Source organism: Alosa alosa, chromosome 13, assembly GCF_017589495.1.
Source record: "Alosa alosa isolate M-15738 ecotype Scorff River chromosome 13, AALO_Geno_1.1, whole genome shotgun sequence".
NCBI lineage: Eukaryota > Metazoa > Chordata > Actinopteri > Clupeiformes > Clupeidae > Alosa > Alosa alosa.
Genome location: NC_063201.1, coordinates 3,643,548 through 3,671,527, shown reverse-complemented (window position 1 = coordinate 3,671,527; position 27,980 = coordinate 3,643,548). Strand labels below are relative to the sequence as shown.

At 45.3% G+C, this 27,980-nt stretch overlaps 1 protein-coding gene across 5 annotated transcripts; it reads right to left on the bottom strand.

Annotated features, from left to right (window-relative positions):
• Positions 1 to 22: 22 nt before the first annotated feature.
• Positions 23 to 27,980, bottom strand: abcb4 (ATP-binding cassette, sub-family B (MDR/TAP), member 4). 5 transcript variants are annotated; one of them, XM_048261323.1, is made up of 28 exons: positions 27,682 to 27,980; positions 27,395 to 27,518; positions 26,994 to 27,048; positions 25,646 to 25,811; positions 24,982 to 25,027; positions 24,095 to 24,286; positions 23,803 to 23,974; positions 23,346 to 23,470; positions 22,637 to 22,808; positions 21,840 to 21,953; positions 16,660 to 16,770; positions 16,254 to 16,379; positions 15,465 to 15,668; positions 14,891 to 15,061; positions 14,397 to 14,558; positions 13,726 to 13,893; positions 11,452 to 11,604; positions 10,533 to 10,637; positions 9,690 to 9,767; positions 9,171 to 9,254; positions 6,944 to 7,147; positions 6,249 to 6,349; positions 5,894 to 6,034; positions 3,708 to 3,864; positions 2,853 to 3,050; positions 2,066 to 2,272; positions 1,815 to 1,961; positions 23 to 1,401 (listed from the first exon to the last, which is right to left on the bottom strand). In XM_048261323.1, the coding sequence occupies exons 2-28, from the start codon at positions 27,463 to 27,465 to the stop codon at positions 1,198 to 1,200; spliced, it is 3,834 nt and encodes a 1,277-aa protein (XP_048117280.1). In that variant the 5' UTR covers positions 27,466 to 27,518; positions 27,682 to 27,980; the 3' UTR covers positions 23 to 1,197. The 5 variants fall into 5 exon arrangements, with proteins under 5 accessions (XP_048117280.1, XP_048117282.1, XP_048117281.1 ...); XM_048261325.1 differs by having other exon boundaries at positions 11,452 to 11,601; XM_048261324.1 differs by having other exon boundaries at positions 27,395 to 27,980.

The window sequence follows — 27,980 nt, the reverse complement described above, 5'->3', positions numbered from 1 at the left end:
CTCTCCAGTGCACAACCCAAAGTAAAAGTAATGGAAAAACATTTATTTGAAATTGCAACAGTAAACAGCATATAAAATGTGTATATCAGTGCACAGTAAACAGCATATAAAATATGTATATCAGTGCACCTACTGCAGCTAACAGCCTGTAGACTGTGGATCAGCATTGATTATCCATGAAAAAGCACAAAGTGTAAAATTCTTAATTGTTCTTCCACAACGTGTGTTGTGTCATTGGTCCGGATCAGCTAAGGCATACTACTGGAGAATGGAATAACACCCTTGTGAGATGTATAGACCTGTATACACACAAAGTTACAGGAACTTGTACTAAAAAATAAAAGGCCTATTCACACTAAGAGCGATAACGATAACTAACCATAACGATAAAAGCATTCACACTGAACGATAAACAAAATCTCCTTGTGTTAATGAATGTGATGGTTAAAATTCGATGGGTTCTGATTGGCTATTAGCTTCTTATCGTTCTGAAAATCGCTCTGAAAGTGATCACCAACGATATCATTCTTCATGTCGTTATCGTTATAGTTTATGTGTGAATGTCGTCATTCATATTAATGAGAACGATATTTATAGTTATCGTCACCGTTCTTGGTGTGAATGGGCCTTAAATCTCCCTTTTAACTTGAGGATATTATAATCATTGTCTTTGGTAAAGCCTGTCATCACAACATCAAAGAAAAGATTAATCATACAAAAAAAGGCACAATTAACATTATATGTAGTAATCCAAAGTCATAGTTACAGTATGATGCTTGATTTGGGTTTTTGGTACAGTACTGCAGACTACAGTGATCTACTGCTATCTCTTCAGCCGCTCAGTAGTTGGAATGGCATATGCACAGACTCTGTCAGTATGTCAGGTGGAATGGCATATGCACAGACTCTGTCTTCAGTGGGTTTTGGAGATAGCTGCTCTTTGCTTCCCTGGAAGTGCTTTGGTCACGGTTCAGCATGGTCTGGCGTAGAAACAGTTCAGAGATGAAAGATGCCTCTAAACGTTTCCACACAGCATGCTCTTTTGCAGACATTTTGTTTTTCTTTAAATGTACAATAACTCATCTGAGATGTTGTGAGAGCGTGCGTGTGACGTTTATGGCACTTGTTGGAAGGGAAACGCACACACACACACACACACACACACACTCACAGCCGTCCGCTTTCCTCTGGCGCTCCTCAATGCGGCTGTCCCATCTGGGAGGTTACCAGCGTGTAGTAGACGCCTTGCTTGCTGAGCAGCTGCTGGTGAGTGCCCTGCTCCACCACCACGCCGTTCTGGAACACGGCGATTACGTCGGCGTTCTGGACGGTGGAGAGGCGGTGCGCCACCACGATGCACGTGCGGCCCTCGCGGGCCTTGTCCAGCGCCTCCTGGACTATCTGCTCACACACACACACACACACACAAGTGGAGGGATGAGAGGTGTGTGAATGAATGTACTGACAAATATGTTGGGAGGTGAAGTATTATTAAATGTATTATGAAATTGTGTAGAAGGGGAATTTATTTATGTAAAAAAAATATGTGGAGAATATGGACTGGAGAGTTATGTGTCAGCATATAGTATAATTAACACAAATGTAAATAGAGTACTGGATAGCGCACTGGTAATAGAGGGTGTATCTAAGAGTGTGAAATTGTGTTTTTTTTATTGATACTGCGTTGCGTTACAGAGCTACGTACGTCTATTTTCATCTGTAATCCTGTACAGTATGGGTGTGTGTGTGTGGGTCTGTGTGTGTGTGCGCGTGCATGTGCAGTGCGCGTGTGTGTGTGTGTGTGCCTAGCCTACCTGCTCGCTCTCCGTGTCCAGTGCAGAGGTGGCCTCGTCCAGGAGCAGTAGTTTGGGGTTGCGCAGTATCGCCCTGGCGATGGCGATCCGCTGCTTCTGCCCCCCCGACAGCTGCGTTCCCTTGTCCCCCGCCTGGGTCTGGTACTTCTGTTACCATGGCAACACACAACAAGACACCCTCATCAGCATTCTTTGTCACATACCAGACATTAAATCCTATATTTTCCAGGTGCATGTGTGTGTGTGTGTACCTGTGGCAGCCCCTCTATGAAGGAGTGTATGTTGGCAGCCTTGGCGGCTTGTTCGATCTCTTCTTGCGTGACCTCACGACTGTTGTCGCCATAGGCGATGTTCTCCGCCAGGCTGCAGTCGAACAGGATTGGCTCCTGGGACACGATGCCCATCTGAGCACGCAGCCAGTGGATGTTCAGCTGACGGGAGTCATTCTTGTCTAACTTCTGCAAAGAGGGAAACGGACACACACACACACACACGCTGTCTGCACTGTCAACAACCCTGCTGACCACTCTCCTGCCGCACCATCGGCTCTGTGTGTGTGTGTGTGGGAGCGGAAACGGGTTTGTAAACAACAGCCGTCTAAGTCTACACGGGCCAGTAAAACTCCAAGGATACTTTGCTATGTCTGTCACACTCCCTTTACTGCTGCACATCATAGTTGTTCCACCTGATAAATGTAAAATTCTAAGCAGTTCCGCAAGACTACATGACTGTCATGTACATGCATTTGTGTATGCATCTGAGTAAATACAATATGCAAAGTTTGAAGGACAATAATTATTTCAATTTCAAAAAAGCACTTTCTTACCTTCTCAATGAATAACATTTCTAAGTGACCCCCCGACCCTTTAATGTTTGGTGGTTTGGTGTGTGTGTGTGCGTGCGTGCGTGCGTGCACGCGCTCACTCACTCACCACAGAGCCGTGCGTGGGGTCGTAGAAGCGCGCGTGTGTGCGTGCGCATGCACTCACTCACCACAGAGCCGTGTGTGTGTGTGTGTGTGTGTGCGCACTCACTCACCACAGAGCCGTGTGTGGGGTCGTAGAAGCGTTCCAGCAGCTGGATGGTGGTGCTCTTGCCGCAGCCGCTGCTGCCCACCAGGGCGATGGTCTGGCCCTTCCGCGCGCGCAGACACAGCCCCTTCAGCACCGTTACGTCAGGCCGCGAGGGGTAGTGGAAGTGCACGTTCTCGAAGTTCACGTTCCCCTCAAACTTGTCCTACAAGGACCAGTGGAGAAGGAGAGTGGACACGCTAAGCAACAGGTGTATGGTGGCTAGTCGTGTGGGCAGAGACAGTTCAATATGTACAGTATATTCTGAGTATAGTATTTGGGTGTTCAGCATTCCAATCAATTTTTGTAGTACAGTGTAGTAAATATCTCGTAAAATAGCCAATAAATACATATTTGCAGTCTTCATTCATTTACACTATTTTTTGTTTTCCAAAATAAATGTTCCAAATGTTCTCTCAGTGCAGTTTAGGGATCTGAGTCAGCTATGATAAGGCACTTTCTGGTCTTCTCAGTGCTCTTTCCTTTCTAGTTTGACCACTAGAGGGCTGTAGCTGTTTTCATCTTGGCATGGTTTTACACACAACTGTAGTAGAATTTCTTGTATGTCACTGACATGTACGGTAGGTTTTCAAAAAATATTAATGCTGAAAATAATTAAAATGTTTTCTGTGATTTACAACCACAGCTAAATTGAAGGGCTAAATGTAGTTGGCTATGGTATATTATTCCATTATTGAATTGTTAATTCATTGTTGTATCATAAAAGTCAAAAAGTCTTGACAAGTGTGTATGTGTCTGTGTGTGTATTTTAGAGAGAGAGAGACAGAGAGAGAGAGTGTGTGTGGGTGTGTGCGTGCTGTACCGGTTGTTCCCCCTCCTCTGAAGAATTGTCGATGGCAGGCACCTTATCGACAAGCATCTTGATGTGCGAGGCGGACATTTTGGCTTTGGCATAGTTGGGCGTGAAAGAGTTGGCCTCTCCTACTGCCATGGCCCCATATATCACTGCTGAGATGACCCTGGGGATGGAGAGAGTATATCATGAGACAGCTGAGATGACCCTGGGGATGGAGAGAGTATTTCATGAGACAGCTGAGATGACCCTGGGGATGGAGAGAGTATATCATGAGACAGCTGAGATGACCCTGGGGATGGAGAGAGTATTTCATGAGACAGCTGAGATGACCCTGGGGATGGAGAGAGTATTTCATGAGACAGCTGAGATGACCCTGGGGATGGAGAGAGTATTTCATGAGACAGCTGAGATGACCCTGGGGATGGAGAGAGTATATCATGAGACAGCTGAGATGACCCTGGGGATGGAGAGAGTATATCATGAGACAGCTGAGATGACCCTGGGGATGGAGAGAGTATTTCATGAGACAGCTGAGATGACCCTGGGGATGGAGAGAGTATATCATGAGACAGACAAAACAAAAGGTCCAGCAAGACCAAGCAGGACAATGGACAGCTAAGACGGACAGAGCACTGAAGTCACTTTATTTTTCAATTTCAACATTTTTAAAAAGACATTGATGGTAGTTTTGGTGTTTCTGGTGGCTGTTTTGGTGGTAGTTTGGTGGTATAGTTTTGAATGATGGTTGTTTTTTATATTTTTTTAAGAAGTTGATGGTAATTTTGTACCACAGGTACAAGTATGAATTCTCATTTAAAGAAACACAAAGTCAAATGACAATGACTAAATGACAAATAACTCGTATCTCTCTCTCATGGCCAATACACCTTCGAGATCCCTCTGTCTGCATCTCAGCGTCTCCAGATGGGCCACACTTAGCCTCCTCAGTGCTACACATTATCCCACGCCAACAGCTCTACAGATGGCATCCATCAGAGCAAGGGCAGAGTCATTTAGCCATCCTTCAAGCCCGGGAACATTAGCTCCCTACTGTCGGCTAATTCCAGATAAGAGGGTGGAGAGTAGTTAGTCGCCATGCGTACGAGCGTCACCTCACCTCTGTCACCAACTGACTGCTGAGGGTGTACAGTAAGGTTATGGCTCTCACTCACCTGGAAGATAATTATCTCTATGGCTACCTAGCTTTCCCTGTTGTCATACTGAACAGCACGACCAGCAGTTGTCACAACGACACCTGCCCCAAGAGCCTTGATGGACTGGCATGACCTATAGCATCCTTTCTTTGTCTAATTATTAAACAGTCTCCCTGGTAACATCTGACCTTTGCTCTGCTCATACTTCACATTCCCGCCTAGTGTGAGACTAGGACGTGGAGTACCTGTGTGTGTGTGTGTGTGTGTGTGTGTGTGTGTGTGTGTGGGTGCGTGCATGTGAGTGTGAGAGCATGTGTGTGTGTGTGTGCGTGCATGTGTGAGTGTGCGTGAGACCATGTGTGTGTGTGAGTGTGTGAGCGCGTGTGTGTGTGTGAGCGTATGCATGCACGTGTGCGGGTATTTGTATCACAATATTTGTCAATTAGATATTTTTCCCGAATCGCTCCGCCCCAACTCTGACGCTAAGATTAACGAAAATAAAGAAAAGATTCTTTATTTATTTTTTTCTGTGTTTAAAGGTGCAGTCAGGGACTTTGCAAGTTGTGTTAGTTCGTGTTTATGTTTATGTTTACATTCATTAGTAGATGCTTTTATGCAAAAAAAACATCCATTATATTTTAACCAAGGACCAAAGTAACACACCGGAGAGGTACTGTAGCTCCCCCCTCCAGTATTCCCAGAGAAGATCCACACAGGGTTTCATTTTTGTTTGGGGGACAGGCTGCGCCTACTTTCTTTGTTTCCAGTTTTCGGAGCCTGGGCTGGGCCTACAGAGGCCAGGTTTTTTTACAGTGTCATTATGGGATGGGCAGCTAGCGGCCGTGATGAGGTGATTGCTGAATTTGACACAAAATGTTATGGGCTTCAAATCGTGGACCATGGACCATGATGCAACACTCTTTAGTGGCTCTTCTGTTCAGCAGGCTTACCACACTGGAAAACCTCTCACTTGACCTGACGTGACCTGACCAGGCCTCAGCCTGACCCCTGAATAACACACACTGTGTGGTCACTTACAAGAAGACGTCTTCAAAGGTCATCTGGTTCTGTTCGATGAGCCAGGCACCAAATCTGAAGCAGCCAGCATAGGCAAAGTAGATCATGGCCTGGGAGAAGGAGAAGGTGAAGCCAAAGACATGGGCCTTCTTCACAGAGTTCCTGAGGCAGGACAGAGAGAGACAGACAGACAGAGAGAGAGAGAGTTAATTCATACCTGAAGGATGATCAGATAATAAAATTTGTCATCAAGGTATCAACTTTTCAATGTGAACTTTATTCTACTCATTGTTACATATGGAAACCCTTGAGGATCCACTTTAAACATTATTCAATGATGTTATGGCATGATTTGCAGTGTTCCTTGGATACCCACTTGTATGGAACGATAAGGTTCTCCTGGTAGTGTGCCTCAAATGTCTCTTCTCGCGTTAGCGACACCACTGTACGGATGTTCTCTATGGCCTCAGTGGCAATCTGTAAGGCAGAATAGATATAGGTATACTTAAGCACACTATGTGGATATTTGATTTAGTTTATTTAGTATATTTAGTATTTATTATTTTAGTATTTTTTATCTTCTACTGCCTCTATTGTGCAGTGGAGTTTTTCATATTTTATTTTACTTCTTCTGCTGTAAGTGCGTGTGTGATGTCTATGCTACTGAGACCTTGAATTTCTCCTTGGGGATCAATAAAGTGTGTCTGTGTCTGTGTCTGTCTGTCTGTCTATCTATATATCTAATAGTATTGCATGAGTGTTCTTATATGATATGTCCTTCAGCACCAATACACTGTCTCCATAAAAAGTGTGCAGATTCCTGTGTTATCTATGTGGAAAACTTAAGCACAACATAGACTGTTCTTTTTATGACCAGATAAGAGAATATGACTGTGTAGTAATGTCAGATGACCTCAAACTGGTAAACTGGGGCTCTGGATGCCCTCATCGTCCCTCAGACTGAATGTACTGACAGTGATTTCAAAGTCACAGTAACCAAAAAAATAGTTGGTATTGCGTTCTACAAATGAATAAAAACTCTTGTGTGTACTATTCTACTGTATGTCTCACCTTGCCAGCCTTCTCGAGCTCTTTCTTGTCCTTGGTCGCATGGCCTCCCAGCATCTGCATCTGGACCGCCCCAGCAATAGCCATGATGGGCACTACAGTGAGGATGAGGAGGGTGAGCTGCCAGCCGTAGACGAAGGAGATGATGATGGAGGTGCCCAGGTTGGCGACGTTCTGAGCCAGCGTTGCTAGGCGCAGCCCTGTAGCCTGTCCGTCAAGAGATTATTTTTTTAGACAACAACAACAACATGATCTTCAGTTCCATGTGATGAAGGGGATGCTGCAGATGTAAAGAGCAACAGCAAAGAACATACAGCACAAGAACGTTGATGACAATCAGTAATATGCTAGACAACACAAACAGAACAGGGATATATTACAAATGATTGAACGATCTGTCATGTGTTTATTGCCATTGTGATATGATTTCCCATGGCACACGGCTAGCGTAGACCAGTGCTAATGGAAAAGCTGTGATTTCCAGAGCCCCTGCTGCATCATATCATATCCACACAGGACTACTGAGACACGCAGGGCGCCAGACACCAACAGGCTCTTCATCATTTCTCTACCTTCACAATTTCGTCGCCGTTTAAAAAAAAAAAAAAAACATAGTCCAGTATTTCTTTTGAAATTGAAATGAAGTTGTATGTACTGGACTATGTTTTTTTTTTTAAACGGCTAATTTAAAATTGTGAATTTCAGAATAACTTGGCAATCAACTCCTACGGACTTTCCCCTAAAGATGGCAGCAAAGATGGCAACATTTCCGGAAAGGTACTGGCTTGATGAAATTCATTCTGGACTCTCTATCCGACCACATAAAGACCTCGGGATACTTCGGTTTGGCTTTAGGGACCCTCTACTCACTACCACGTAAGTGTAATGTTGTTTGGAACTGTAGAAGAGGTATAAAAATAGCGTTTTGTAGCGGCGAAATAATATGCCCTTCTCACTTCCACGCTAATGAGTTTTGACTAAAAACGGTAAAATCGAACTTTCTCAAAACACATCCGAATGACATGATTTTGATGTCAACTCAACGTATGTACTCCCAATCATCCGTAAATTGATCTAAAGTGCATTTTATTCCGGATAATTCCTTTAATGACCTCAACCTGTCACTCCAGGGGAGAATGACGACTGTCTTTAAACTGGCAGATAAAGTCGCTGAATTTAAAGACCGGGGTGTATTTGATATGTTCCAAACAGTAGTGGGGGTTTTGGGAGAGACTGAGGCAGGGCCCTTTCTCTCGCAGCTGGTGCTTGATCACCTTGTTGCGCTTTCAAATGAGTTTGAGCGTTACTTCCCATCCTCCAAAGATCCACGGCAAACCAATGAGTGGGTCCGCAACCCATTTGTCAATATTGAATAGTCCTAACTTGTCAGCGCAGGAGGAAGAGCAGTTGATCGAAATTGCAAATGACGGTGGTCTTAAGAGTGTGTATAAGGAAACCTCTCTGGCAGGTTTTTGGATCAAAACCAAAGCAGAATATCCCGAGATAGCCGTAAAAGCGCTGAAAACGTTGCTACCATTTCCCACCACGTATCTATGCGAGGCCGGGTTTCGGCATTGACTGCAACTAAGACCAAATTGCGCAATCGACTGGACATTTCAAACACACTGAGGGTGTCACTGTCTTCCATCACCCCCAGATGGAACCTTTTTGTTGCAGGGAAACAAGCACAGGGCTCCCACTGATTATATTCGTAATGCACATTTAGTTCCCATGTTTTGTTCCCATATTTTGTTAAGCATGTTCACACTTATAGATGTAGCTTCAAGTTGTTCAATATTCATAGTCCAATTGTTCAATTTTCACTTTATCAAGTTCACGTTTTTCACATGTTTAAGAGATCGTTACCTTCACTGTTCATACATAACTGGAGCTAGTTCTTCTGCGCATGCACCACACATATGGAACATGGAACCCCGACCCCCCCACCCCCCCCCGCCGGTCCATGAAAAAAAATAGGAAACAAACCGGTCCATGGTACATAAAAGGTTGGGGACCCCTGGCATAGTCAATAATGCGGCCTGTAGATCTAGCCAATGAAAAACATATCAAGTTCACAGAGACTAGCTCATCAGGGCTTTTCTAACAGTAGGTGCCTGTTTGGTGGGCTAAAGCACTTTAGTAGGGATCCAAACGACACCATAGAACACATTCAACTACTCCACACACTGTACTCACAGACATACACTCAGTACCAGAAATATTAACTTACACCCTGGACTTGAGCCGCATCTGTTGCCAGCCTGGTGGTCAAAGCACCCACGCTGTTTTTCGAGTCATCATACCAGCCCAAATCCTAGACACACAGACACACACACACACACACACAGAAAAACGTCAAGCTTAATCAAACCACACAGATACAACATCAATATACATACTCACAAAAGTCTTCCACACAATGTTCCCACACACAATGTGGTCAGCAAATTAGTTACTGTAATTTAGTAATTAGTTAATTTCACTTTTATTTGAAATCATTCAGTCTGTGAATGTGCCTTTATCAGAGGTTACTCATTGCCAGTCTTAAAAAAAAGTTGCCAGTTGCCAGTCTTAAAAAAAAAAAAAAAAGGCTATCCGCTGCAATCAGCCATGACCTCTATTCACATCCCGATGGGACTGGTCATATAAAGTGTACAGTGACAAAGCTATTATTGTGATAGTTTTGGGAAACGCCAGGGCTATCACACACCCTCAAATAATCATCTCTTTCTACCAATGCTCGGCCCACCTGTCTCATCATGGCTTTGAAGGCACTCAGTCTCAATCTCATGGTGAGGATCTCTCCAGCTTTACCAAAGCAGAATCCCTGTGGTAGACAAACGAAACACACACTTACATTTTTCTCTCCCACTCACAGTCACAGGATTTTGAGCAGGCCTGGAAGGTGTTATGTAACTATTTGTGGCTAAGGTTAACACACTTAAGTCTTTTTATGTTTAGTGTGCTTTGGATCATTCATGGCCATTTGCTTTTGTCAGTTGGTCAAGCACTGTGCTGCACATTCTTTGTTTCTGTGGTCAGAGGGCAGTCTCTGGCCGTGCGGCTTGATGTCTGAGTGAAACATTGACAAACTAGTGGGTTTTATAGCAGGCCAGTGATAAGAGTCTGGCAGCTGTAACTGTCAGGGGGGGGGGCATCATGGAGCATCTCACATGCAGCTCTCTTCAGCGCAGTGGCCTCACGTGGACTCTGTGGAGGTACTACTCCACTAGCTGCCTCACAGAGTTCACTGTATCTCATTACTGTTTCTCAGCCCAGAATAAACGTACACACACACACACACACACACACACACACACACACACAAATATACTCTGTAGTGAGTGTGTGTGTTACTCAGCAAGTAAATATTTTGTGTACAGCAAGAATGGTTTGTATAAATACTGTACATGGGTGAAGGGTGTGTTTATGTGAACTGTGTGGTTTATATATTGATAAACTTTAGGGTGGATTATAATCCATTCATCCATTCAATATATTACAGTAAGAAAACAATATAGCAGTTCAGACTAAGGAAGACCTGCATACAATAAAACGTATTGTAGCTCTTTGAAGAATGTGGTGTGTGTACCTGCAGAAACAGTGTGATGAACGACACAACTCCAATGGCAGCAAACAGCAGAGAGTAGAGATCTGCCTTCTGTCTCACAATCGCTGTGTCAGGCTCAGCAAACACCTGGGAGACAGACAGATACACAGCCAAAGGAACAGGCAGGCAGACAGACAGACAGGCAGACAGATACACAGGCAGACAGACAGACAGACAGACAGATACACAGGCAGGCAGACAGACAGACAGACAGATACACAGGCAGACAGGCAGACAGACAGATACACAGGCAGACAGACAGACAGATACACAGGCAGATAGACAGACAGATACACAGGCAGGCAGTCAGACAGATACACAGACAGACAGACAGACAGAGCAGAAGTGGGTACAAATGGGAGTGATGAGAGGGGGGAGAAATATGAAACATTTATTAGTCCCACTCCCACAGTCATAATTATGGTAACTGATTTGAACAACGCTTACAACTTTATTGATTTGACTGATAGAAATCAAATGATTGAAAATTACTGACTACACTTTCATACACTACACAGCACAGTGTTGATATGAGACAAACTAGCAGCATGTGAGGACAGTACAGGAAATGAGCATGACCATTACAAGATTAGACAGAGGACTGGTCTTTTGTGTGTGTGTGTGTGTGTGTGTGTGTGTGTGTGTGTGTGTGTGTGTGTGTGTGTGTGTGTGTGTGTGTGTGTGTGTGTGTGTGTGTGTGTATGTGGATGTGTGTATGTGTGTGTGTGTGTATGTGGATGTGTGTGTATGTGTGTGTGTGTGTGTGTGTGTGTGTGTGGATGTGTGTATGTGTGTCTGTGTGTGTGTGTGTGTGTGTGTGTATGTGTATGTGTGTGTGTGTGTGTGTGTGTGTGTGTGTGTGTGTGTGTGTGTGTGTGTGTGTGTGTTTGTCACCACGTACAGCAATGATTTTGGAGAAGATGACAGCAAAGGCAGGCTGCAGGCCTCCGTTGATGATGGCACAGCAGACCCCCACTACCATGTACGGCCATTCCGGAGAATTCCACTTCAGTATCTGGAAGAAGCTCATCTCTGGCACTTTCTCCTCCGCCTGCTCGATAAGACGACACACACACACACAGAGAGAGAGAGAGAGAGAGAGAGAAAGAGAGAATGGAGTGAGATGGAGAGGAGATAAACAAAACATAGAGAGAGCATGGAGTGACATGGAGAAGAGAGAAACTCACACACACACACACAGAGAGAGAGAGAGAGAGAGAGAGAGGAGAGAGAGAATGGAGACGAGAGAAACTCACTAGCTAAAAGGAAGCTGTAGGTTCACTGGTGTAACCCACTTCCAGTGAATAATGCTAAGCTAGGCTAACGGTGTCAGACTGGTTATGTATCGTCTAATCTAACACTGTGGTACACTGCAAAAAAGCTAATTCCCAAATATCCGGCGTATTCAAAGCCCCATTCATATGCCGATTCGCTTGTCACCTCAAAAGTTTTAATCATTTTAACTTTGTTGGGTGACATTTTGTATCACCAGTGGTTCTTTCACCTGATAAGCCTGAAATACATTAGTTTTTCTCAGATCAGAATGGTAATTCTCAAAACTGTTTGTCCATATGTCCATATCATCTTTTCACTTGTGCACATAATTGAAGCAGTTTCTCCCCATCTTGAACAAATAGCAATGCTTTAGTACATCCATGCAACTGATTTTGGACAATGTCTGCTGTTTTTCTTTTATTTTCAATGGTTAATCTCATGTTGGTCAAAATGCACTATACTGGTTCCCTGCTGAATAGTCCTACCCCATAAAACAAATTAGGCTTATTTCATCGCTTGTGTCATTACATGCAAATGTGTTGAGTGGTCATAACTAGTTGTCATAGTCTGTCTAGCATATATAAATGCATGTGATCTGGCAGACAGGAACGTCCGGATGTATAGAAAGATGTACAGCGGTGCACAGCTCTGACCAAGGGGTCATATCGGCCATTTTTCATGTGCACAATAATATTTAAAGCCTTTGTTTTCTTTACTGTCACAATGTCTGTCAACAGAAAAAAACATATCCACTGTCTTACAATTAACTCCTTCCACACACAATAATGTGTAACTTTGTAGTTTTGAAATAGAAAATAGTGCTGCCTTGCGCATTGTTCATTAGAAAATACTGTCATATTACTGTAATTTATAAATGTGACCTGGCAGACTGGTACGTCAGGATGTATAAAAAGATGTATTCATTAGAAAATACTTACTGAGTAAACTGTCATATTAACAAGTCAAAATAGTTTGACTGTCTTGACATAAACGATGGTATCATGACTTGTCATTTTGATTGCACTGACCATTTCATTGGCATAAATATTTGCTTTTGAGGCATACACTAAGGATTTTGAGCAAGATACACACTTTTGCAGGTTATCCACTATACGGTGCAGTTTGTTTTGAAAAATGTACTACCGGTTGTGCAAATGTGCATTATGATTCAAGGAATGCATCAAAGTGACTGAGAATAATATTACATTGCCTCTTGTTGAGGTCTGAATGTGGATTTAGAGACACAATCTGCTGAGTGACTAGAATATAATTAAGAGGAAAGTGAGACGGCACACACCAAGAGAGTAAGACGGAGATCCAGAGAGCAGGACAGAAGAGTGAATCAGCCATAGAGAAGAGAAAATGAGTAAGGGAGACAGAGAGCAGAGTGGAAGAGAGAGAGAGAGAGAAAAAGAGAAAGATGAGACAAAATGATGTGAGATGGAGAGAGTGAGCGAGAGACAGAACGGACGGTAAGAAATGAGAAATTAAAGGGCAGCTTGGAGAATCTGGCACCAAAATCAAACAAGGAAATAGAACAGCAAGTGGGATTTAAAGAAGATAGCGAAGCGATAAGAGGAGAGAACAGTCACGACACGTACGATAGAAAGACAGCTAAACAGATGGAGAGAAAGTAAATGGAGTTAAAAAGGCTGGGTCTGACGGAGTTAAAGCGGATGACAAATGTAGAAGCGATTGGTGCGCATTAGACAGCTGACGTAAGGGCTAATGGGTTGTGCTTTCATCTCAGGTCCATTTTCAATGTTTGCTTGTGCGTATGTGTGGGAACATGTCATTTGTTTTACATTTGTGTCTGTCTGCTTAGGTGCATGTGCGTATGTTTTCTTTTTGCCGTTGTTGAACTATTTCTGTATGTGCATGTCTGCGCATGTGTCCTCACCTCGGTTTCCTTGTCGTCGGCCTGTGGGTCTTTGTCTGACTGGACGAAGGAGCCGGATTTGGACTCCTGCCTGAAGAGGGAGTTCTCACTCATGGAGCTGACGGAGGGACTCTTGCCGTCCTTCACCTCCACCTCCTGCTCATCGGACCCCTCAACACTCTTGAAAGTCTGACAGAGAGCAGAAAAACACACTTCACTTTGAGACTTTCATTTGATTTAGTTTCTTTTTTAGTATATTTAGTATTTAGTTTTTTTTTATCTTCTACTGTCTCTATTGTGCAGTGGAGTTTTTTATATTTATATACTTATATTACTTTTTCTGCTGTAAGTGCATGTTGTGTGTGATGTCTGTATGCTACTGAGACCTTGAATTTCCCCTTGGGGATCAATAAAGTATCTATCTATCTATCTATCTATCTATCTATCTATCTATCTGAGAAATTCCTAAAATGTCCGCTCTCCAAGATGGCCGCCGGCTTTGGCGTTAAATCAGGCCATAAGGTGGACCAAGGTCCACTCCAAAGGCAACAATCAGGAATCATACAGTTTCATGACAATGAATCTCATCTACATTAAATATACACAATGTACAGTGGCATTTGACTGGCATCCATGAGGTGTGTCGTGTGCTGTGTGTTGTGTTGTGTTGTGCTGTGTGGTGCGCTGTTTACCTGCATGGTCACCAGCGTGTGGTAAACTCCTTGCTTGTCCATCAGCTCCGCGTGAGTGCCCTGCTCCACAATCTGTCCCTTGTGGACCCCGGCGATCACGTCAGCGTTACGGATGGTGGAGAGACGGTGAGCCACCACAATGGTGGTGCGGCCTTGTCTTACCTGAGCACGGACAACACACACACACACGCACGCATACACACACACACACGCACACGCATACGCACACGCATACGCACACACATGCACACATACACACACACATGCACGCACACATACACGCACACGCACGCACGCACACGCACAGACACACACACACACACACACACAATGTAACAAGGCCCAGTAATGGTACCAATTTCTCTGAGGCACTCAAAGCCATAATGCCATCAACAGTGGCTGAAGCATCCATGTGATGAGCATTTTGCTGTAACAGATCTAATGGAAGCAGGGTGTGTGTGTGTGTGTGTGTGTGGAAAGCAGGCTGGACTTACTTTGTCCAGGGCAGCCTGTACGATTTTTTCGCTCTCAGCATCAAGGGCCGACGTCGCCTCGTCCAGCAGGAGGATCTTGGGATTGCGCACGAGCGCTCGAGCGATGGCAATCCTCTGCTTCTGGCCGCCACTCATCTGAGTGCCTCGATCTCCGACCAGCGTCTCAAATTTCTACAGGTGTCAGAGACAAAGGACTAAGCTCAGCTGAGCAGCTATCATGTTACAGCTGATTCTTGATTCCCCTGCAACAACATCATCTCTTCTCTCATGGTGATCAAAGGCGGCTTCAGCCAACTGCTTACTGATACAGTAATAGCACAAGCACAACATTCAGCACTACAGATGCCCTGAAATACCCAATTTAATTGGCTCAATATGTTTATACAAAACACTGGAAGTTCAATAAATAATATCATGGGATCATTTTCATGAAAAGGGTGCTCAATGTCCAGTCATTCACATCATTTAAGTCATTTGATATGTTCATATCAAAATTCAGATTTATTTACATGCCTCATATTTACATGTCTTATATTTGTTTTCTATCTGATCTATGGATGGGATGGGTGCTTACATCAGGCAGTTTCATGATGAAATCGTAGGCGTTAGCCTCGCGGGTGGCCTGCTCGATCTCTTCTTGCGTGACGTCCTCTCGTCCATAGCGGATGTTTTCAGCGATAGAGGTGGCAAACAGCACGGGTTCCTGGCTCACCACGCCTATCAGGCTACGTAAGTAGCGAACATTCAGTGAACGGATGTCATGGCCATCGATGCTCACCTAGAGGGGTAATAACCATCAATTTTGCATGAGGTAGTGTAGAATTGCACATAATTGTCCAAACGGCATTTACTGTAAGCAATCAGAAAAAAATGTAAGAGCAGCTAATCCTCTGCATTGCAGGCAACCAAATGTCTAATGCCCTTTGGACATCTACCCGGATTCAGTACAAATCAATGAAAATAAGATTATGCATGAAAGGCAACAAGACAGACAATTAAGAGCAAGGAAAAAAGGACATGAAATATTTAAAATGTCCTACAAATTCAATTAATTGGGATTGAATTGCTATATAAATTGTTTTGTACGTGTGTGTGTGTATGTGTTGGGGGGGGGGGGTTGTGAGTGTGTGTTAGTCTGCGTGTGTGTGTGTTGGGGGGGGTTGAGCGTGTGTGTGTGTGGGTATGTGTATGTGTGTGTGTCTGCGTTGTTGAGGGTTGAGTGTGTGTGTGTATGTGTATATGTGTGTGTGTGTGTGTGTGTGTGTATGTGTGAGTGTGTGTGGGTATGTGTATGTGTGTGTGTGTGCGTGTGTCCATGCATTAATGAACACAGCAGCAGGCACACGTGGACAGGGCTACTCACCGATCCTTCCTGAGGGTCATAGAAGCGCTGCAGCAGCTGCACTGTGGTGCTCTTGCCACAGCCACTGCTGCCCACCAGGGCCATCGTCTGACCACTGCTGACCTTCAGGCTCATGTTGTTGAGCACCTGCATGAAGACACACACACACACACACGCACACACTCACACACACACACACACACACACACACACACAGACACAGACACACACACACACACACACACACACGACACACATACACACACACACACACACACACACACACACACACACACACACACACACCCAGACAGACACACATACACACACACATGCACTTTGTTACACTCAGTGCTTTCTTGCTTTTAAAAGCAGAGTTCAAGTTCAAGATCAAAGCTCAGAGAGTAAGGACATAGATCAAACTCACTTTGACATCCGTTCGTGACGGGTAGGTGAAGTGGATGTTCTTAAACTCAATGTTGCCTTTGATATGGTCTGGCTTGTGACCCGCGTTTGAGTAGCTGTTGATGTTGGGTTTCTGCAAGCACATGAAGTGAATGAGCAGGCCGAACGACAAATATGTCCGAAAAAATAACATTTATTTTCTTTGCAGAAAAGAAATACTTTGTTTGTGCTAGTTGGTGTATTTTGGTTGGTTGGAGTATTTTCCTGAGTTAACCCTCCATCAAAAACAGTGCATGTGATACATGACAGTGTGTGAGTGTTAGTTGGTTCGTTTGTTTATCTATGCACGGGGGTATGTGCAGACATGAAACTGACCCTAACCCTAAGTGCTACAGGGGAGAGAAACCAGACCACAAGCATACATGAGGATACACACACCTACAGTACACACATATACAGTGCAAACACACAGCCTTAATGGTCTTCCCATGACCTGCCTTCAAACTAATAGATTTTTCACTATTGTTAATGTGGGCTACATGTGTGTGTGTTTGAGTGTGTGTGTGTGTGTGTGTGTGTGTGTGTGGTGGTGGTGTGTGTGTGTGTGTGTGTGTGTGCGCGTGGAGTGTGTGTGTGTGTGTGTGCGCGTGCATGCATGCATGAGTACGTGCGTGTCTGTGTGTGTGTGTGTTGTTACGTCCTGCAATGCATCTATTTCTCCTGTTCTGTATCACCGTGTCTTGTCTCTATTCTAGGCCTGGTCCTGTGTGCTTAATTGATGGGATGTGCCGGCGCACGAGGCGTGTCCCAGCCTGATGCATAAAGAGGGCCTGGTTATGGAGCGCGAGGCGAGTCCTGACGGCATAAGAGGGCCTGGTTATGGAGCGCGAGGCGAGTCCTGACGGCATAAGAGGGCCTGGTTATGGGGAGCTGCGAGGCTCCTGACAGTCCCGACGGCATAAGAGGGCCTGGTTATGGGGAGGCGAACCTGACGCATAAGAGGGCCTGGTTATGGGAGGCGAACCTGACGCATAAGAGGGCCTGGCATAAGAGGGCCTGGTTATGGGGAGGCGAGTCCCGAGTCCTGGTTATGGGGAGGCGAAGTCCTGCGCATAAGAGGGCCTGGTTATGGGGGAGGCGAGTCCTGACGGCATAAGAGGGCCTGGTTATGGGGAGGCGAAGTCCTGGACGCATAAGAGGGCCTGGTTATGGGGGAGGCGAGACATAAGAGGGCCTGGTTATGGGGGCCGCGTCTGTCCTGAGCATAAGAGGGCCTGGTTATGGGGAGGCGAGTCCTGATGCATAAGAGGGCCTGGTTATGGGGAGAAAGCGAGTCCTGGCCCGGCATGGAGCCTGGTTATGAGGAGGACGCATAAGAGGGCCTGGTTATGGGGAGGCGAGTCCTGACGCATAAGAGGGCCTGGTTATGGGGAGGCGAGTCCTGACGCATAAGAGGGCCTGGTTATGGGGAGGCGAGTCCTGACGCATAAGAGGGCCTGGTTATGGGGAGGCGAGTCCTGACGCATAAGAGGGCCTGGTTATGGGGAGGCGAGTCCTGACGCATAAGAGGGCCTGGTTATGGGGAGGCGAGTCCTGACGCATAAGAGGGCCTGGTTATGGGGAGGCGAGTCCTGACGGCATAAGAGGGCCTGGTTATGGGGAGGCGAGTCCTGACGCATAAGAGGGCCTGGTTATGGGGAGGCGAGTCCTGACGGCATAAGAGGGCCTGGTTATGGGGAGGCGAGTCCTGACGCATAAGAGGGCCTGGTTATGGGGAGGCGAGTCCTGACGCATAAGAGGGCCTGGTTATGGGGAGGCGAGTCCTGACGCATAAGAGGGCCTGGTTATGGGGAGGCGAGTCCTGACGCATAAGAGGGCCTGGTTATGGGGAGGCGAGTCCTGACGCATAAGAGGGCCTGGTTATGGGGAGGCGAGTCCTGACGCATAAGAGGGCCTGGTTATGGGGAGGCGAGTCCTGACGCATAAGAGGGCCTGGTTATGGGGAGGCGAGTCCTGACGGCATAAGAGGGCCTGGTTATGGGGAGGCGAGTCCTGACGCATAAGAGGGCCTGGTTATGGGGAGGCGAGTCCTGACGGCATAAGAGGGCCTGGTTATGGGGAGGCGAGTCCTGGCGGCATAAGAGGGCCTGGTTATGGGGAGGCGAGTCCTGACGGCATAAGAGGGCCTGGTTATGGGGAGGCGAGTCCTGACGGCATAAGAGGGCCTGGTTATGGGGAGGCGAGTCCTGACGGCATAAGAGGGCCTGGTTATGGGGAGGCGAGTCCTGACGGCATAAGAGGGCCTGGTTATGGGGAGGCGAGTCCTGACGGCATAAGAGGGCCTGGTTATGGGGAGGGCGCGGAGGAGAGAGCGACTTGCTTCGTGTTCGATTTGTTTCTCTAAGTTGAATATCGTTTATGTAAACCTTTGCGTTATGCAATAAACCCACATTTGGACATTTGTTTGTCACCCTCTCTCCTGCTCTTTTGGTACTATTTGAGCCAGTAGTAACAGTGTGTGTGTGTGTGCGTGCGTTCATGCATGAGTACGTGCGTGTCTGTGTGTGTGTGTGTGCATGCATGAGTATGTGTGTGTCTGTGTGTGTGTGTGTGTGTGCGTGTGAGTGTGTGTGTGTGTGTGTGTGTGTGTGCATGCATGAGTATGTGTGTGTCTGTGTGTGTGTGTGTGTGTGTGTGTGTGTCGCTTGGCTGCACCTGAGAAGGGGCCAGAGATTCTCTATTCATTAGTGCACAGCGGGACGCACCTCAGATCTCTGAGCTCCACACAGACACAACCTCGCACAATCACAGGAAGACAGAGGTTTATTTTTTTGAGGAACTTGCTATTTTTGCATCTTGTGTGTGTGTTTGAGTGTGTGTGTGTGTGTGTGTGTGTGTGTGTGGTGTGGTGCGGGTTGTGTGTGTGTGTGTGTGTGTGTGCAGGAGTGGGTGTGTGTGGTGTGTGGTGCTTGGGGCATGCATGCATGAGCACGCGGCGCGTGTCTGTGTGTGTGTGTGTTGTTACCCTCCTGCAATGCATCTATTTCTCCTGTTCTGTATCACCGTGTCTTGTCTCTATTCTAGGCCTGGTCCTTGTGTGCTTAATTGATGGGATGTGCCGCCATCTATAAGCGGTCCCAGCCTGATGCATAAAGAGGGCCTGGTTATGGAGCCGAGAGCGAGTCCCGACATAAGAGGGCCTGGTTATGGAGCAAGAGGGCCTAAGGTGGTATGGAGCCGAGGCCGAGTCCTGACCTGCATAAGAGGGCCTGGTTATGGAGCGTGCGAGGCTTAGTCCCGACTGCATAAAGAGGGCCTGGTTATGGGGGGGAGGCTAGTCCTGATGGCATAAGAGGGGCCTGGTTATGGGGATGAGAGGCCAGTCCTGACGGCATAAGAGGGCCTGGTTATGGGGGAGGCGGTCCCAGTCCTGGACGGCATAAGAGGGCCTGGTTATGGGAGCGGAGGCTTAGTCCTGACGGGCATAAGAGGGCCTGGTTATGGGAGGCTGAGTCCTGACGGCATAAGAGGGCCTGGCGGGGGGGGGGAGGCGAGTCCCGGGACGGCATAAGAGGGCCTGGTTATGGGGAGGCTTAGTCCTGACGGCATAAGAGGGCCTGGTTATGGGAGGCCAAGGGAGAGAGCCGACTTGCTTCTGTGTTGATTTGTTTCTCTGTTGAATATCGTTTATGTAAACCTTTGCGTTATGCAATAAACCCACATTTGGACATTTGTTTGTCACCCTCTCTCCTGCTCTTTTGGTACCATTTTGAGCCAGTAGAACAGTGTGTGTGTGTGTGTCGCATGCATGCATGAGCACGCGATGTTGTCTGTGTGTGTGTGTGTGTGTGTGTGTGTGTGTGTGTGCATGCATGAGTATGTGTGTGTCTGTGTGTGTGTCTGTGTGTGTGTGTGTGTGTGTGTGTGTGTGTGTGTCGCTTGGCTGCACCTGAGAAGGGGCCAGAGATTCTCTATTCATTAGTGCACAGCGGGACGCACCTCAGATCTCTGAGCTCCACACAGACACAACCTCGCACAATCACAGGAAGACAGAGGTTTATTTTTTTGAGGAACTTGCTATTTTTGCATCTTTTTCCTGAGGACAGGAGTTACCTCAAAGGTTGTGCGTCCATGCATGTGTCAATGTGTGTGTGTTTGTGTATGTGTGTTTGTGTGTGAGTGTGTGTGTGTATGCATGTCTGCGACTGATTAATGTTTATTTGGTTAAAGAGGTCTAAATTAAGCCTGGATTTCTCTGTGTGAATATGTATTTGTATATGTACGTTTGAGAGAGAGACACAGAGAGAGAGAGAGACAGAGAGAAGTGTGTGTGTGTGTATGTGTGTATTTGTGGGTGTGTGTGTGTGTGTTTGTGTGTGTGGCGTGCGTGTGTGTGTGTGTGTGTGTGTGTGTGTGTGTGTGTGTGTGTGTGTGTGTGTGTGTGTGCGTATGTGTGTGTGTGTGTGCGTGTGTGTGTGTGTGTATGTGTGTGTGTGTGTGTGTGTGTGTGTGTGTGTGTGTGTGTGCATGTGTGTGTGTGAGTGTGTGTGTGTGTGTGTGTATGTGTGTGTGTGTGTGTGTGTGTGTGTGTGTGTGTGTGTGTGTGTGTGTGTGCACTGCACGCGTGTGTGTGTTTGCGTATGTGTGTGTGTGTTTTTGTTCCTGTTCTCAGCCTACCCCCTGAGGGACTGGTCGGGCGGGGGGAAGCCTTTCTACTTCCAGCGGCCTCTCCTCCCAGCTTCAGCACTAAGCGAGGAAGCTAACAAAGACAGACGCTCACACCCTGAGCTCCTACAAAATGCCTCATTCACTCCAGAAGGAGTCCCTGATACTGGACCAGAAGGAGTCCCTGATACTGGACCAGAAGGAGTCCCTGATACTGGACCAGAAGGTTAAGATTAAGAAAAATAACAAACTAATTTGCTCCCCAGCTTACCCCATCTCACCCTTTAGTTTAGGTTCATGAGTTAAAAAATAATTAGCATGGCCCAGCGGCTGGAGGTTAACTCTGGGGAGGAGTTGGACCAGCCACTCTGAAGCCACCAAAAGTGCTTTTCTCCCGGGAAGAACCAGCATTGTTTCATGTTTCATGTTTCACTCACATTATCGATGATCTGGTACACTTTATAGGCTGCACCATGTCTCACTCACATTGTCGATGATCTGGTACACTTTATAGGCTGCCCCACGTGTTTTACTCACATTGTTGATGATCTGGTACACTTTATAGGCTGCACCACGCGCAGAGGAGAAGGCCTGGATGTTGGGGGACGTTTGGCCAATACTGAAAGCACCGATAATGACCGCAAAGAAAACCTGTGAAGGAAAAACAATACATTCCTTATTACACTATGAACAACACAGACATACTGCACTTCCAGGTGCTAACAGACACATTCGCTTGAAAATGTCCTTCAAGATCTTTCAGCCCCCTGCAGACATCTGAGCCTGACTTCAAACTTAATCTCTAACAATGTCTGACTGCAGTATCACATTTTCTCTGTTTTCCGTTGAACTCAGCTGGGCTGTTTTTGACGAAATTTAAAGTAACAGGCAGCTTTACCCTGACAAACCCATTGTGAGTGTATACACATTCTAACTCATGGCTAAACATTTACATACACATACACGCATGTATACGCATACATACATACATACATACATACATACATACATACAGTACATACATACATACATACATACTGTACATACATACATACATACATACATACATACATACATACATACATACTGTACATACATACATACATACATACAGTACATACATACATACATACATACTGTACATACATACATACATACATACATACATACATACATACATACATACATACAAACATACATACAGTACATACATACATACATACATACATACATACATACATACATACTGTACATACATACATACATATACAGAACAAGCATGCACATATAGATTAGTGACTGTACTGAGAGCATTGGGCAGCTGGATTGCTCACCGTCAGCACTGATCCGATGGTGTATTCCTCAGCGATGATGAGTGTGCTGCCGTACCAGAAGGCCAGAGCGTAGGACATGTACATTAAGGAGTAGGTGAAGCCCACAGCCATGTTCACCATGGTGGCTTTCTTCACCCCGAGGTTCTTAGCATCCACCAGGTTGTTGTTGTATCTGTGATAATGATAATCATGAAGACTTACAGTGCATGCTATAGTATCACCCAAGCATAGATATACTGTGGTTGAGTAACTGGAATTTAGCTCAAAAAGAAAGTGCATGTGTGTGTGTTTGTGTGTGTGTGTGTGTGTGTGTGTAGTGTGTGTGTGTGTGTGTGTATATGTGTGTGTGTGTGTGTGTGTGGGCATGGGGTATAGGAGCTAAAGGAAGAGGGCAGTGAAGCTTTAAATAACTGCAGCTGATGGGGGGGGGGGTATCAAATGTCAGTTATGTAAGGAGGTGGGATGGGACACCACACAGAACCAACACAGACACAACCACACATGCTTGATAACAATGATAATGAATCTGTGAATGTACTGTAAAACACACACACACACACACACACACACACACACAAACACACACTAAGTATATAACACACACACACACAAACAATATGTATATAATGTAAACATATTATAATATGTAAACTCTTAATATGTTAACACCCTTAAGTGTATCCCATGACCCTACATTACACACACTGACCTCTCGATCTCTTTCTTTTGTCCTCCGAAAGCATAAACTGTCCTGACTGCCGACAGGACCTCCTCTGCTACAGCTCCTGCCTTCGCATAGGCTGTTTGCTCTTTAGAGGTGAACGTTGTCATCACCTAACACACACAACACAGAAGCCACCACGTAGACATGGATCACCATACACACATGTCAAAAGACAACAGTCACCACCACTGGCATGATAACACACTGAGACACACACACATGTGCAGGGAGAGGGAATGAATGAAAGACAAAGAGAGAGAGAGAGAGAGAGAGAGAGAGAAAATAAAAAGACAGAAAGCAGTAGACTGGTAAATGGAAAACAACTGGACATTCTGAGGTGACTAGTACCAGAAAGTACAAACCACAAACGGTCGGAAAAAAAGGAAATTCAAACAAAAATACAGAGGGGGTGTGGGTGGGGTCAGTGTGTGGCCATCTTTACCTTTGCGATGAGGCCGGCCGCTATTCCGAGGAGCGGGCTGATGGAGAGGATGACGAGGGTGAGCTTCCAGCCTTTGACGAAGCCGATGACGAAGCCCATGATGAAGGTGGTGAGCGACTGGATGAGCACGCCCAGTTTGTCGCCGATGCCCTCGTTGATCTTCAAGATGTCACTGAGGAGAGGAGACAGAATAAGAGTCACATCTCAACTGCACCGCTTTGGGGGGCTTTTTATGGTTTGATTGACTGACGTTGTTGATTTGGACAGTTGCAGTGGAAGTTTGCAATCTTACTCGGCAAGGCGTGTGTTGAGCTGGCCTGTCTCGTTGATGTCAAACCAGCCAATCTCCTGCTGAATGATGGCATGGAAGAACTTCTTTCGTAGTCTCTTCACCTGTCGACCAGCTGCCAATGTCCAGAAAGCCACTTGCATGTATGCGGCTATAAGAACTGCACCTCCCATGATGCTGTAGTATATTGCATGCCTGTCAAAGAGAAAAAGTCATATTCAGCCACTCTGGATTAAATTCAGTGCATCGACAGTATTTGAACTTGCTGATGCCCTGATAGAAATGAGGTCCATTTTCCTCATAAATCCCAATGCTTGCTGTCCATTTGCTCAGCTGCTGCTTCTAACGGGCTCTCCCACAGCAGCAAGTTAGTTGCTATCCTCCACCTCAGCGTCTGTGATCGATAGCTAATAAAACTGGTTGGACTGTTCAGTTTCCCCATGTGTGTTTATAGATACATTTCTTCCTCTCGTCCAGGCTGTCTTTATGCCTCTGTGACAAGCTTGTGAGTCTTGAGAATAACTTAATTTTGCAGTTGGGTTGAAGGAGCAAACCTCCAGTGTCAGTTAATAAATTAGCCTAATAGCCAGTAAGTTATCCAATGGCGCGGTAGGCTACAAGCAGCTACGTAATATTGTGCAAACAGCTGCTATTTTTTTTAAGAGCTACATCCAGGCTCCTTGCATGCTCACTAAAAACTGAATTGAAGAGTCTGGTCTCTGCGATTGACAATGTTGTTTGAAGTAGGCTGCTAACTTTGCAGAGTTAACTTGAATACATCAAATTTGAACAAATCAGAGAGAGAGTGAAGTCTGAACACATCTGAGAACATAGTATGAGAATACACATGGTGAATTTTGTCAATATTTAGAATCTAAAGCCATTGTTACCTGGTCATCTGTTCCCCTAAAGTCTCCCCCGGTGGAAGTGCTAAATCTGTTAAAACAAAATTAAAAATAGAAAATAGAACTGTGATATCAAACTTCATCCATTTAAATCCATTGAAATCAATCATTCATAAAAATAAAAAGACCAGGAAATGAAAAAATCAACTTTCTAACTATATAGGACATGAAACTGCAACAAACTGGAACCCTTTGAGGACAGAAAAAACATGCACATGCACCTGCACCTGCACTTGATTCATAACAAGCTGCTTAAGCATTAAGCCCCGAGAGGCTGTAGGTTACACTTATTAGGCATGACACTCTGAGGGTGCTAATTTGAATACTTATTTTATGAATATTACTGCTGAAATGGTAAAATCACTATTGTATTAAAAAACAAATTATAAGTATATATACTCTTTTGATCCCGTGAGGGAAATTTGGTCTCTGCACTTATCCCAATCCGTGAAATGCTCGGGGAGCAGTGAGGGGTTAGGTGCCTTGCTCAAGGGCACTTCAGCCGTGCCTACTGGTCGGGGTTCGAACCGGCAACCCTCCGGTTACAAGTCCGAAGCGCTAACCTGTATGCCACGGCTGCTCCAAATTATGTAGTATTTATATTTAATAAAAGAAAATAAATAAACCAAAAGAAAGAGTGATGACTCACCAGGGTCACCGGTGATGTTTGTTATGTTTGACAATGCGTCACCCATAAAGCTGTCTGTCATGTCCCCAAACACGATCATCATGAGAGGAAGGATAGCTCCATTCACCATCGCCATTATAGTGGCCGCAATCATCAACAGCACGTCCACTCCATTGGCGAAACGGAACTAATACACACACACACACACACACACACACACACACACACACACACACACACACACACATACACACACACACACACACACACACACACAGACACACACACACACACACACACACACACACACACACACACACACACACACACACACACACACACACACACACACACACACACACACACACACACACACACACACACACACACACACACACACACAATGGGAGAGTGACAGGACACACACACACACACACACACACACACAAATGGGAGAGTGACAGGACACACACACACACACACACACACACACACACACACACACACAATGGGAGAGTGACAGGACAGACACACACACACACACACACACACACACACACACACACAAATGGGAGAGTGACAGGACAGACACACACACACACACACACACACACACACACACACACACACACACAACAGACACACACACACACACACACACACACACACACACACACACACACACACACACACAATGGGAGAGTGACAGGACAGACACACACACACACACACAGAGACACACACACACACACACACACACACACACACACACACACACACACACACAATGGGAGAGTGACAGGACAGACACACACACACACACACACAGAGACACACACACACACACACACACACACACACACACACACACACACACACACACACAATGGGAGAGTGACAGGACAACACACACACACACACAGAGACACACACACACACACACACACACACACACACACACACACACACACACACACACACACACACACACACAATGGGAGAGTGACAGGACAGACACACACACACACACACACACACACACACACACACACACACACAATGGGAGAGTGACAGGACAGACATTGGGAATAATACAAATACAAAAGTTATAGATAATAAAATTATAAAAAAATAAAACAAGTGATAATGAAATAATAACCACAAAAAAACAGTTATATCAGCAGGCACAATGTTGTATTACATTTGAGGTAACACTATGAATAATAATAATAATAATAATAATAATAATAATAATAATAAGCTACTAGAGATAAAAGCTGAGATTGCCAGAATCATAATGTATTTTATTTTGTGTGTGTGTGTGTGTGTGTGTGGGGGGGGGGGGTAGTTGATGTGTTTTCTGACTTACTATCTCGAAGGAGCCAACCATCTCCATCTTCTCTGGCTTCTCTTCTTTTTTCTCACTGTGACAAAACAGGATATTTGTAAATTAGTCCTATAGTCCTATAGTGAATCAGTCCTATAGTCAATTAGCACTATAGTGAAGGGCTTATCATTAGTAGCTATCTCAAACGTAAAAACTTCACCGTCTGTATTTATGTTTATTTATGGTAGCCTACCTAACAGATGCTTTTGTACAAAGCAACTTAGCCTACAATTACAATAATAAACATTAACATTAAATGCTATCTTATCTAAAATACCAATCCGCCCGTAATCAAACAAAAATAAAAGACAAAAAATACAATATCAAAAGAATACAATTATGTGGGGATGACCTATGGATGGAAAAAATGGAAATGACAATACCTTCCTATGTCTCCATTTTGGTCCCCTTTTACTTTCCCCTTGAGTTTGTATTCTTCGGAATCTTTCCCCATGGTGTTGTTCGAATGTTGCCCCGTCAATTCTAATGCTCTCACAATGTCTGTCTCTGTGGTCAAATGCAAGAAGATTGTTCAGTCCCACAGAAAACGAATGGTTCGTCTCCACAGCTCTGGTAGAATACACTCACGTCTAGTCTATTTATCCTTGACTATTTAGATTTCTTCTCACCTCACCACAGCAGGCGTAGGGAAAATGAATGTTTTGCTTACGTGCTAACAATGCCGCGCTCTGCCGATCAGGATGTCAGTACTGTAACAGTAGACTTGCTTGTCAGTAACGGGGGACCTGTGACAGACAATCTCCTCTTCCTGAACCTAAGGAGTAGTAACAATAGAGAAGGCTTTTCTTGTTGAATACCTGGACGGGTCACCCAAACTACGGTGTTGTTACAGAAATGTATAAAAGATACAAATCGAAAGCACTCAGTAGGTCTATAACTTGAACGACCTTCCTTTTGCGACCACCAGTCTTTGCTATGGCGCAACTCACGCGCACTGGCCCCGTGCTG

Excerpts from the sequence above, each read along its gene's own strand:
- abcb4 (XM_048261324.1), bottom strand. The coding sequence starts at position 27,465 with ATGGGGAAAGATTCCGAAGAATACAAACTCAAGGGGAAAGTAAAAGGG. Across the intron at positions 24,287-24,981 it reads TTAGGGGAACAGATGACCAG|GCATGCAATATACTACAGCA; the intron begins GTAACAATGGCT and ends TCTCTTTGACAG. Across the intron at positions 1,402-1,814 it reads TGGACACGGAGAGCGAGCAG|ATAGTCCAGGAGGCGCTGGA; the intron begins GTAGGCTAGGCA and ends GTGTGTGAGCAG.